At 38.4% G+C, this 12747-nt stretch overlaps 1 protein-coding gene across 7 annotated transcripts in view; it reads right to left on the bottom strand.

Annotated features, from left to right (window-relative positions):
• Positions 1-12392, bottom strand: part of LOC149174161 (chaperone protein dnaJ 15-like) — a 78244-nt gene extending 65852 nt beyond the window's left edge. Inside the window, exons 1-3 of one of the 7 annotated variants that reach the window (XM_089419196.1) lie at positions 12184-12392; positions 11480-11701; positions 9664-10036 (exon numbers count right to left, since the gene is read on the bottom strand). In XM_089419196.1, the coding sequence (XP_089275322.1) occupies positions 9802-10036; positions 11480-11604 (360 nt within the window). In that variant the 5' untranslated portion in view covers positions 11605-11701; positions 12184-12392 and the 3' untranslated portion in view covers positions 9664-9801. The other 6 variants (XM_089419201.1, XM_089419197.1, XM_089419198.1 and 3 more) reach the window with 6 other exon arrangements.
• Positions 12393-12747: the final 355 nt, after the last annotated feature.

Genomic DNA, 12747 nt, shown 5'->3' with positions numbered 1-12747 from the left:
TTGACCTAGATAAATCTCATTAGGTCCTTGCCAAACTTCCAACCCCAAATAATAATGCATCAGCCCTAGATCCTTCATATCAAATTTGCTGCAAGTTGCTTCCCGCACTCTTCAATACGAACTTCTACACCTACCATGAGAAGATCATCCACATATAGAAGAATGATTACGGGTCATCCTTCACAACCTTGATATAGAGATTCGGATCAGCAAAATTTTTTGAGAAGCCCAATCTTTGTATGTATCTGTCCATCCTTGAATACCATACCCTTGGTGCTTGCTTAAGGCCATAATGTTCCTTCTTTAAGCTACAAACACAGGTCTCTCTGTGTTTTACTTCAAATCCCAATAGTTGTTCTATATATATTATAGACTTCTTCATCGATAGTACCATTCAAGAATGTTGTCTTGACGTCTATTTGATGGATGTTCCATCCCATAGATGTTGCCAAAGAGACCAACGAACGTAGAGTTGCATACCTTATTGTAGGTGCAAATGTCTCTTCATAATTGATGCCTTCCTGTTGGGAGAAGCCCCTAGCCACAAATCTTGGCTTATATTTATCAATACTTCCATTTGTTGCATGTTTAATCTTGTAGAGCCACTTGGACATTACCACAGATTTGTCTTTAGGCCTAGGTACGATCTCCCAAACTCCATTCTTCATTCATGGTGTTGAAATTTCTAAGTATTACCCGTTAGAAATTTTATCTGTATTCTCTGGTTTATTTCGCCTACTTGTTTAATTACTAACAAGTTATTTAACCATATAAACATTGAAATAAACACAATACAGTCTCAACCATATACAGATCAACAACTGAAAGAAATAGACAAACACACAAGGGGAAACGTTATTTTTGGACAATCGTCCCCGGAAAAACCCAACTTGGAAAAACCGATGCAGCAATTCTAAGGGTTATATTATTATACAGTGTTTCTGAGTACAACTAGGTGCCAAATTGGCTCACCCGAGAGAAAATAATCTAACAGTGATACCTCTCTATTCAGAAGCAGATATTCTGAAAGTTTGCCCCACGAAACCCTCTCCAGCACAATCTGAGGCTCTGCGTCAGCCCTCCTAGCCTCTGCATCAGCGTGGAACCCTCTGCGTCATCCCTCTGAGGCTCTGCGCAGCCTCTCTGGCTCTCTGCATCACTCCTGCAGCCTCTGCATGGCTCCCTCTGGCTCTACATCTGTCTCTGTGTTGGTCTTCTGGCACTATATCTGCCTCTCTGCCTAGTACTCACTACCCCTCGCTGCAACTTTAATCATTGATTTGATTTTTCTTAGCAAACCCCGCTCTAGAAAATCGAATGACTAATCACTCTGGTGTATTCTCCAACTGACCCTCAAGCCTCCTCTTATACATTTTCTGTTGAGTCTTCAACGGCCGCGATTACATCTCTTATCAACGACAAAGATTAGATTTGGCTTGATCCATGTCCTTTAGAACCTTCTAACCCAGTTTTATATTAAAACCCATTAATATTTTATTTTTCCTAAGTTTAGAATTAGGAACTCCATTAAAAATATTAATTATTTTAATATCTCCTTAACCGGGTAGAATCTACCCAAACCATTTATGGGTCTTGGAAATCTCATGTGATTTAGTCTCTCCACCAACTTTCATGGCTAGAGCACATCCGATGGTACCCCAAATCAACACATGGCACTTTCCATTCTTTATGTTTCACAGCTTCTTCAAAGGTGGATGGTTTTGCTTCTATTAACTTCTTCATATAGGCTGCATACCCTGAATATCTTTTGGGCTTCTTACTTTCCCTAAATGTGCCTTTGGCTGCCCCATGACATTCTACATCTAGAAGAGTAGGCTTCAACCAATTTGGTCTCTTTCTGCTTTTAGGGATGATCACAAGTTGCACAAGTTCACTGGGACCTTCATCTTCATGGTTTGAGTTCTCTTCCTCCCTAGTGCATTCTTCTTCAAATATTGAAGTTCTTCATCAAAAGAGTCCATCGAGAGGTCCTTTGATTTCTTGAATGCAATACTTTCATCAAAGATCACATTTCGGCTTACTTCTATTCAATGTTCTTCCTTTATGTAAATCTTGTATGCCTTTGAAGTGTTTCTATAGCCAACAAATATTCCTTTCATGCTTGTAGGATCCAACTTCTTTCTTTTATCTTTCGGAATGTGAATATAGACAGGACAACCAAATATTCGGAGATGGTCTACACTTGGTTTCTTCCTAGTGAATACTTCCTCGAAAGTCATGTTGTCTAGTGATTTGTGAGGACTTCGATTTTGAATATACACAGCAGTTTTTGTTGCTTCACCCCACTGAAATTTAGGCAAGTCTTGATCATGTAACATGGCTCTTACACTTTCCTCAATTGATCGATTCTTTCATTCAACAACTCCATTTTGTTCAAGCTTATGTGGGACTATCATCTCCCTCTTAATCCCAACCTCCTTACAGAAATCTATGAGTTCCTTTGATGTGTACTCTCCTCCATTGTCATATCTTACTACCTTTATCCTCCTTTTTGTAAGGTTCTCTAGTTCATCTTTGAATTCTTGAAATTTGTCAAGTTCTTCATCCTTGGACTTCAGAAAATATATCCAAGTTTTCCTTGAGTGGTCATCAATGAATGTTACATAATATAGATGACCTCCAAGAGACTTTGTAGACATAGGACCACATACATCAAAATGAATGAGATCCAGGACTTCTTTTGACCTTGAAGCACTGCTTCCAAATGGTCTCTTAACATTTTTACCTAATGCACATCCCTTGCATGCTCCTTCATTATCTTCCTTGAGTTCAAGGATGCCATTCACATTAAATTTAGAGTTGGTAATATTTTGTAGTGAAGGTGTCCAAACCATCTATGCCAAAGTTCACATGGAATTTCTTCAATGTGAACCAAAGCTTGAGAGACAGGAGTAAGCAATTTGTAGAGTCTTCCTTCATAAATCCCAAAGATCTTTGCATTTTCGATACTAGAGCTTTTATCCCATACTACAACCTTTCCATCTATAAAAGGACTCTATTTCCCTTATCTTCTAAACATTAAATAGAAAGTAGATTCTTTTGCAAACCTAGAACAAATGCGATGTTGTTGAGATGAATATTTCCTCGTTGATCCAATTCCTCTTACAAGATAGCTCTTCTTGTCACCAAGTTCAACAGAGTATGAAGATTTCCCTCTCAATAAGGTTTTTAGTTGCTTTTGTTCACCTGTCATATGTATTGATGCTCCACTGTCGATTACCCAAATATTCTCATTTTCAAATGTGCAAGTGTTGAGAATAATCCTTCGCCCTTTCTAGAAGTCTTGGTCATATTATTCTTGATGGATAATAAGAGATTCCATAATGCCTTCATACCTTGCTTGAGATGACTTGATGACTTTCTACCATAGAACACTACCCCACAGATTTCTTCAAGGATGTAGTGATCATCGTCACGCCCTTAGCCAACCTTAGCTCTAATTCCATGTTGAGAAATCTATAGGTCTGCAATAAGGATGATTTCTCTTAAACTTGATAATTGCTTGTGATGTCTTTTTACTTTTTCTTACTTATTAGCTTCTTCTCTTATTATTATGTTGTTCTTATCATCAAACAACTACCAAAACAAGAAGATCAACAATACACAAGCCAGGGCCAAAACCTCTCCACTTGAGAGGAAAACCCACAAATCTCCTCTTCTTATAAATTCTTTAAATGACGAATTCCAAGACCTCTAGACCAAAACCAAGTTTGACCTTCTTGATGATGTGTTTCCTTTGACCAAGTCAAACCAAGTCAAATCTCTTCCAGCTACACAACTTTGACCCCCAGCTACAGAATTTCGGCTTCTACTGTAGGTCTGAAATTTTCGGCCCCTGCAACAGTTGTTGCTTCCACACGTGAGCAAATTTAGGGCTTCCAAGGCTTCCTTTGACCTTCTCTTGAGTTTCTCCTTCTTCTAGGGCCTGTAGATGACCTAATGCACCTTCCTTCTACCTTCTTTCTGCAATTTCCTCAACTTCGTCCTTGTAGCAGCAAAACACTAGCCTTCCTCCTTCGCACGTGAGAAAGAGAGAGAGAGAGAAATAACCCAAACACTTGTCCTTCGTCCTTCTTCCTTCTTCGCTAGCCTTCTTCTGCTCTTCCTTCACTTGAATGATGAGATGATGAGAGTGTGTCCATAGGAGGTCGAGTTCCCTCCTATATATAGGCTTCCAAGGAGGAGGACATGCCCTAATTGGGGTTGACTTCTTAGCTGCCAGGCCGACTTGGTCTTGGAGGGTATTTTGACACTTTTAAATACCAAAATAATATTTTTTACAAGTTACAATGTGCGCGATGGGGTCTTCTTCATATGACAATGACTCTTTTGACTTCTTGACCCCAGGACAAACCCTAGAAGCACTCAATGGGTGCTTCACTTCTAAATAAAATGACCTTGAGCATGAAACCCATGCTAAAAAAATAACAATAAGATAATTTTTCTTTCATTTTACGATATACCAGAATCAAAAGTACATTTCACTTTATGAAGACCAAACCTAGTTACACATTTCAACACCTCCTACATTCATACACCCAAATATGTGGACATCCCTCATCATTACTGTTAAGGATTCAATAGGGCAGTGAATATGTTAATTTTCTTTAACTTGATAACTGTTTGTGTTACCTTTTTCCTTATTAGCTTTGTTCCTTATTATTATAGTGTGAGATACATCAAACAACTACCAAAACAATAAGAATAGTGACACAATATATAGGCTGCAAGTCAGGGCCAAAACCCCTCCTCTTGAGGGGAAAACCCTTAAATCTCTTCTCTTCTTATAGATCCTTCAATTGACGAATACCATGACCTAATGACTCAGACAAATACCCTCCAAGATCAAGATCAACTCGGCCTCCTGCTGCAAGAACTTCGACCTCCTACTACAGATCCGAAATTCTATCTTTCGGCAACTGCTACAACTGTTGTTGCTCCTCTAGAAGACTTCAATCTTCTTCGTATGGCCTTCTCTTCCCTTCGCTTGCCTTTCCTTGTGACTTAGGGCTAGTGAGATACCCTAAGTGACCTTCACTTGACTTCCTTTCTCTCTTTCCTCTAAGATCGAACCAAAGATAGCCCCAACGCAGAAACCCTAGCTTCAACTTGTACGTGAGAGAGAGAGAGACTTTACCCAAGCACTTCGACTTCCTTTTCCTCTTCTTCGTCCTTCTTCTTCGACTTCCTTCGCTTTCCTCTTCTTTGCATAGAATGAGATGAGTTGTCTAATGGAGCACGAGTTCCTCTCTATATATAGGCTTCTTCAAGGGTAGACGCGGCTCTTCATGTAGGTTGACTTTGACAGCTTCTAGGCCGAATTGATCTTGAAGCTATTTCGACACTTTAAAGACAACAATTTTTTCTTTACAAGATACAATGTGCCCATAAGGTCTTCAATATATGACAATGACTCTTAAACCTAGGACAAACCCTATAAGCACTCAATGGGTGCTTGACCTATAAAATAAAAGAACTTAAGCATGAAACCCATGCTTCATTAATAATAATTTCTTTTCATTTTATAATTTACAAGAATACATTTCATACTTATGAAGACCGAACCTAGTTACACATTTTTCAACACTCCCTCTTAACTAGGGAGGTATTCATAAGAGGTACATGGTCATTCTCAATCTGAAGAGATCTCATAAAAAGAGTCGGATCGGTAACCCATTTGTATAGCATCATATCAACCAGCATTGTCACATAGCAAGGCCTTGACTAATAGCTCTATCTCTCCACGAGATCCGAGCACAATGCTGGCGAGACCAATGATGTATAGACACCATAATCATTGTCTCTCAAGGTACATACTCCACCCGAGTGTTCACCGAGTATGACCTTCCATGGGACTATTCTTATCTTGGGTAGCCAACCCTCAAAGAATATTGGTCCTCCACGACTCCTCTTATTTTGGATGCCATATCTCATCCTCAAAGAGTATCGAATGCCAAATGATTACCCAATCCTCTATTCTGTCTTCCTAATTGAAGACAAGAATAATGTGTCTATCTCTCCCTCTCAATTAGGGACGATACATCAACCAACCCAAGCTTGTCTCTTAAGTATACAAGCTTCTTGTTGGGAAGTGACTTTGTCAGTATGTCAGCTACCTGCTCATCAGTGGAGATATACTGTAGCTGCAGCACACCATTTTGCACTAGCTCTCGTATGTAGTGATACTTGTTGTTTATATGCTTTGTCTTTCCATGAAACATTGGATCCTCAGACAAACGTATACAACTGGTGTTATCACAAAGTATCACTGTAGGGTTCATCGGTCTGTCAAACAGGTCGGAGAGCAACTTCCTCAACCATACGGCTTCTCTGCTTACTTCACAGGATGCAACATGTTCAGCCTCAGCACTACTCAAGGCAACGGTGTCTTGCTTTTTGCTCATCCATGAGACCATGGAGGATCCTAAACTGAAACATCCTCCCGTAGTGCTTCTTCCATCTTGCTCACCGCCTCCCCAGTTGGAATTTGTATATCCAAACAGTTGGACATCATTCCTTTTATCATACTTTAGACAACAGTGGATGGTTCCTCGCAGATATCTCAGAATGTGTTTTGCTGCTACCCAATGATCATGCTTCCACTCCACTTGGAATTGACTGAGAACATTTACTACAAAACATATGTTTGGTCGAGTATTCACCAAGTACATCAATGATCAATAAGTTGTCTATGCTTGGAAGGGTCCACAGGGCTAGATTCAGAACTCCTTAGTCTCTTCAAGTTTGTGATCATCGGAGTAGTCATAGGTTTGCAATCCATCATGTCAAACCTTTTTAGCATCTTGATCACATATTTTCATTGACCCAAATAGACTTCATCAAATCCTTGCCAGACTTCTAGTCCCAAATAGTAATACATCAGCGCAAGATCCTTCATATCAAACTCTGTTGCTAATTGTTTGTTACATTCTTCAATTCGACCTTCTACACCTGTCAAGAGAAGATCATCTACATATAAAAGAATGATTACAGGTTCTCCATCTACAACCTTGATATAAAGGTTCGGATCAGCAAAACTTTTTGTGAAGCCTATTCTTTGTAAGTATGCATCCATTCTAGCATACCATGCCCTTGGTGCTTGCTTGAGGTCGTATAATGCTTTCTTCAATCTGCAAACATATGCCTTCCTATCTTTAACTTCGAATCCCAAGGGTTGTTCTATATAGACTTCTTCATCTATTGTGCCATTCAGAAACGCAATCTTGACATCCATTTGGTGGATGTTCCATCCCATCGATGCTACCAGAGAGACTAATGATCGAATCGTTGTATATCTTGTTGTTGGAGCAAATGTCTCTTCATAGTCGATGCCTTCAAGTTGAGAGAAGCCTCTAGCCACAAATCTTGCTTTATACTTATCTATACTTCCATTTGCTGCATGTTTGATCTTATAGATCCACTTGGAAGTAACCACAGATTTGTCTTCGGGCCTAGGTACGATCTCCCAGACTCCATTCTTCATTATAGATTGATATTCTTCATTCATGGCATCCTTCCATTCTTGATTGTTTACAGCCTCTTCAAAAGTGGATGGTTCTGCTTCTATTAGTTTTGTCATGTATGCAACATACCCAAAATATCTTTTGGGTTTCTTGCTTTCTCTGAATGATCCTTTCGTTGCTTCATGACCTTCTGCATCAAGTAGAGTAGATTTTAACCAATTAGGTCTTTTTCTTGTTTCGGGAATAACCACAGGTTGAACTGGCTCACTAGGACCTTCTTCTTCATGGTGTGATTCTTCTTCTCCCTTATCCACTTCCTCTTCAAATACGGGAAGTTCTTCATCATCAGAGTCTATGGAAAGTTCCTTTGATTTCTTGAAAGCTATACTTTCGTCAAATATGACATCACGACTAACTTCTATGTGATGTCCATCTTTCATGTAGATTCTATAAGCTTTTGATGAGTTGTTGTACCCAACAAATGTTCCCTTCATTCCTGAAGGGTCCAGCTTCTTTCTTTTATCCTTGGGTATGTGGATATATACAGGACACCCAAAGATCCAGAGATGATCTACAAATGGCTTCTTTCCAGTGAACACTCTTCCGAAGTTTTGTTGTCTAGAGATCTATGGGGACTTCGATTCTGAATGTAGACAACGGTATTTATGGCTTCTCCCCATAGGAACTTAGGAAGATCTTGATCGTGTATCATTGCTTTTACACTTTCTTCAATGGATCTATTCTTCCATTCTGCAACTCCATTTTGCTTGGGATTGTATGGGACTATTAGCTCCCTCTTAATCCCAGACTCCTTACAGAATGCTATAATTTCTTTGGATGTATATTCTCCTCCATTATCAGATCTTAATATCTTGATTCTTTTTCCTGTAAGGTTTTCCACTTCAGCTTTGAATTCTTGAAATTTTAAAAATACTTCATCCTTGGTTTTCATTAGGTGAACCCAGGACTTTCTTGAATGATTATCAATGAATGTGACATAATATAAGTAACCTCCAAGAGGTTTAGTGGTCATAGGGCCACATACATCGAAGTGAATGAGATCCAAGATTTCTTTTGACCATGAAGCACTGCTTCCAAATGGTCTCTTGGTATTTTTGCCTAATGCACATCCCTTACAAACTCCTTCATGATCTTCTTTCAGATTTGGAATTCCATCTACTATGGAACTTAGAGTTGGAAGGATTTTGAAATGTAGATGACCAAATCTTCTATGCCAGAGTTCACATGGGCTAATTTCAATGTGAACTAGGGCTTGGGCCACAGGAGACATTAGTCTATAAAGTCTTCCTTCTCGAATGCCAATGACTTTAGCTTGATCTATACTTGAGTCTTTACTCCATACAACGACTTTAACATCAATGAAAGCCACTCTATCACCCTTTTCTTCAAGACTTGAAATGGAAAGTAAATTTTTGTTCAAACCTGGAACAAATAGAATGTTGATGAGGTGAATGTTACTTCCATCTTCCAACTTTATGGAGGTTGATCCAATACCTTTCACGAGATAGCTCTTGTCATCTCCAAGTTTCACTGAATAAAAGGATTTTCCTTTTGATAAGGTCTTCAATTGATTGGAGTGGCCAAACATGTGCCTTGATGCACCACTATCAATTACCCAAATGTCTTCATCTTGGAATGTCCCAAAGAGAGTCGAGAAGAGACCTTCATCCTTTTCTTTGATTGATACCTTCTTGGTAGAGAATAGGAAACTCCATGCTTCCTTGATACCTTTCTTGTAATCTTCTTGATGAACTTCTTCATTGTAGAGGAGATCTTCATGATGCCCTTAGATGACCTTAGCTCCGATATCATGTTGAGAATTCAGTAGGGCAGTGAATATGTTAATTCTCTTTAACTTGATAACTGTTTGTGTTACATTTTTCCTTATTAGCTTTGTTCCTTATTATTATAGTGTGAGATACATCAAACAGCTACCAAAACAATAAGAATAGTGATGTGAAAATTCTATCACTGCAACAACTGATTTACTTTTCCTACTTATTTCATCTTAAGTTATTCATGAAATTACTTCAACAAACATTAAAATAAATACTGCTACAGATATCACACCGTAATACAAAAACAAACATATACACACATTGACAGTTATATTGGACTAATGTCCCCAGAAAAACCCAATGTAGGAAAACCAGTGCAGCAAGGGAGGATTTTATTATTCAGCAATTTTCTAGTACAACAGGGTGCCAAATTGGCTTACCCACAGATAGACAAATTTCCAGCACTTCTTTTGAACCCAGCGTAGGCCCTACTGACCTCTGCATCAGCCTGAAAGCCTCTACGTCAGCCTACTGAGGCTCTGCGCAGCCTCTCTAGCTTTCTGCGTCACTCCTGCAGCCTCTGCGTGGATGACGTAAGCCCTTCTGGCTCTATCCAGTCTCTGTTGCCTCTGCGTGGCTTCCTCTGGCTCTACCTCTACCTCTTCTGCCTCTGCGCTGATCTCCCATCTCTCTGTTCCGTACTTGCTGCCTCCTGACTGCTTTCCAGACCACTGGTTCAATTTCTCAGCAAACCTTATTAGGTAGTAAATTATCAAATCAGAAGATTAGTTTCTACTGTGTATTTTGTAGAAAAATCAACAAATTTCAAGTGTTTCTTCAACAAGTAATGTAGTCATTAGTGATTTTTGACAATTGGAGAGAGGCCAATCCATCAATCAAGGAAAATAAGTAAGGTCAAGCAGGTCATTCAAGGTTCCAAGCATTCCTAAAATTATTTTAAGCCAAATCAAGTGAGAATCCAAGGGAATATTGCATCCTCAAAGAAAAATTATTTCTTCTATGTTTGAAGTCGCTTTATTTATTGGGGGTATTATGGCCACTTTTTGAGTTTGGAAAGTCATTCCCATGCCTCATGGAAGTACTTTAACTTATGGTATAAGCATGGGCCTTTATTTAAGGCAAATCTTCAAGGATAATAAGCATTATTTCAGCCTTTAATGGAGCTATTTTTCGAGTCGTCTGCCTTTCTCCTAGTTGTCAGAGGGTCAATCCATGGTCAAATCAAGTCGTTGGAGCACCAAATGAGAAGAAAAAAAATCAAGGAACATTGCCACACAACCACATGTGAAACGTTTTGTCATCTAGGGTCAAAACGGCTCCTCATGGCCACATCAATGTAGCATTTTTGCCTCTACTAGGGTTTTACTCAATGTAAATTTGAAAAAGTTAGAATTTTTAACTTGGCCTCCAAACATTTTGTGGATGCCAAGTTACTTATTTTGTGGGAGACCAAAGAGGAAATTTGGAAGAGCCTCATTTATAAATATAGGCCTTCTCCTCCTTGGCAAATCATTGTGAACTTGTTGAACTTATAATAAATGTGAAATTATTCATGAGACAAGGGTTTTACACGTCAATTCTCTTCTCTTGCTCAGTTGATCAAAAATTATTCAAAGGCAATTTGTGGCCCATCTCAAAGTTACTACAAGTCTAAGGAAATCAATCTAAGAATGCTTGGATGAGGAAGGTCTACTATCGGACACCATTCTCTATCAGACACCATTCTCTTACTTCTTACAAGGAATTGTTGTTCTCTTTTGGGACATGTTTCGCACTCCCCTTTAGAGTAAATAACCTTATCTTCTATAATTGTTGATTTCTTGGTGGGAGGATTCGTTCCATAAGAATCCCTCCTAGTAGAATTTTGGTTCAATTTCTTGTCTGGTTTTGGTGCTAGGGTTATATCTTTGGTGTTCCACCTAGTAATCAAAACCTCAAGCATCGTGATATCAAATCTAAAATTGAACATAATTCCATGTACTTGACTCTTGTGGAAAAGAGATCATACTCTTATCCCAACAATTTACAATTAAATCACTTTATAAAATTATTTTTCAAAATTTCTTGTATTTTTATAAATTTGTATTTAGCATTAAATGTAAAAACAATGGAATAGCTTGCAAGGAAACATAAAAATAAACATAATAAGAGAGAATAAAAACTACAAATACTTACTTGAGACCAAGCCTCCTGTAAGCAGTCTTTATCTCTTGATCGGATGCATCCCTTGAAACTCCAAGCACTTCGTACGGATCCCTCCTCGAAGCAGGACTGCTTCCTTCTAATGTGCCAGAATCCATCTGTGTTTTCTGCTCAGGTTAAATAAACGAGATTGGATATTTTTACAGTCCACTTCAACCCATCATTACTCTGTGCCGCCAAGCATATCCATGGTCCCTGAAAAAGCCCAAGGATCAATCGATTGTATACACAGAAAAAGACACACACGGTTTAGCTGCAATGATACCATTTAACTGGGGTCCAATAATGCACAAAATTTGGCCAAAGGAAACACTAACTGGTAAAAAATTCCAATCGAAATCTAAACCGATCAACGCATCACTGAGAATGACTACTTTAAAAAAAAACTCCAGTCAAAATTCCACACACAACCATTTAAAGCACTCTGTTTAGTAATGTAGAATTCAAATGAAACCCTGATATGACTTCAAACAAACGAAACTTGACAGCACAGACCCCGATCGGCCCAAAACACAAATGCAGTTGGCGAAGCATTTAACGAAATAAAATCGCGATGGAACGCGATCACACGCAATGTATTCTTGTGATTAGGAAACCTTTAAGTACTTCGTTTTTTTCCGCCATTTTTAGGGAAATATAAAGAAGAAGAAAATTAATTCGAAAGAGATTCAAACTACCTGAAATCACTCCCCAACACCGCTGTGCCACTGGAAATGCAATCACGGTCAGAATTTTTAGCCCCTTCCACGGCGTAAAGAAGATAGAGTGAAAAATATGGTTAATTAATCAAAAAGTTACTCGGGCACAAATAAAAAATGAAATACTCTAATTATGCCGCGTATTTTTAGAGAGGTAATGGTAACCTGAAGTGTGATTTATCATATAGCTAGTCTCTTAAAATTTCATTCATTCATATAGTCTTTGGATGGTGATGGTTCTTTTGAAAGTGGGTCCTTTGAGAGAATTTCAGATAATTGGAACATTTAAACATTGTGAGAACAGTTGTTCGATAACAATATTTTTTTTATATTAAGGTGGATATGATGGTTTCGTTTTAGTAGTTGTAGGTATGGTTTATTTTCCTCTTTATTTATTTGGTTAATTTTAAGGGATATGTTTAACTATTTATTAAAAGGGAGTAGGTTATCTTCACAGTAAAGTTATGTTTTTTATTATTTTATAATTTATTGGTATATTTGAGTTGTTGTTGGATAAATTAATAAGTTAACCTTGAATTTCAC

This window comes from Pinus tabuliformis, chromosome 4_1 (genome assembly GCF_031772625.1).
Source record: "Pinus tabuliformis cultivar Carrire ecotype Pingquan chromosome 4_1, CPIR1, whole genome shotgun sequence".
NCBI classification, from domain to species: Eukaryota; Viridiplantae; Streptophyta; class Pinopsida; order Pinales; family Pinaceae; genus Pinus; species Pinus tabuliformis.
This window is presented reverse-complemented; position numbering and strand designations above follow the sequence as displayed.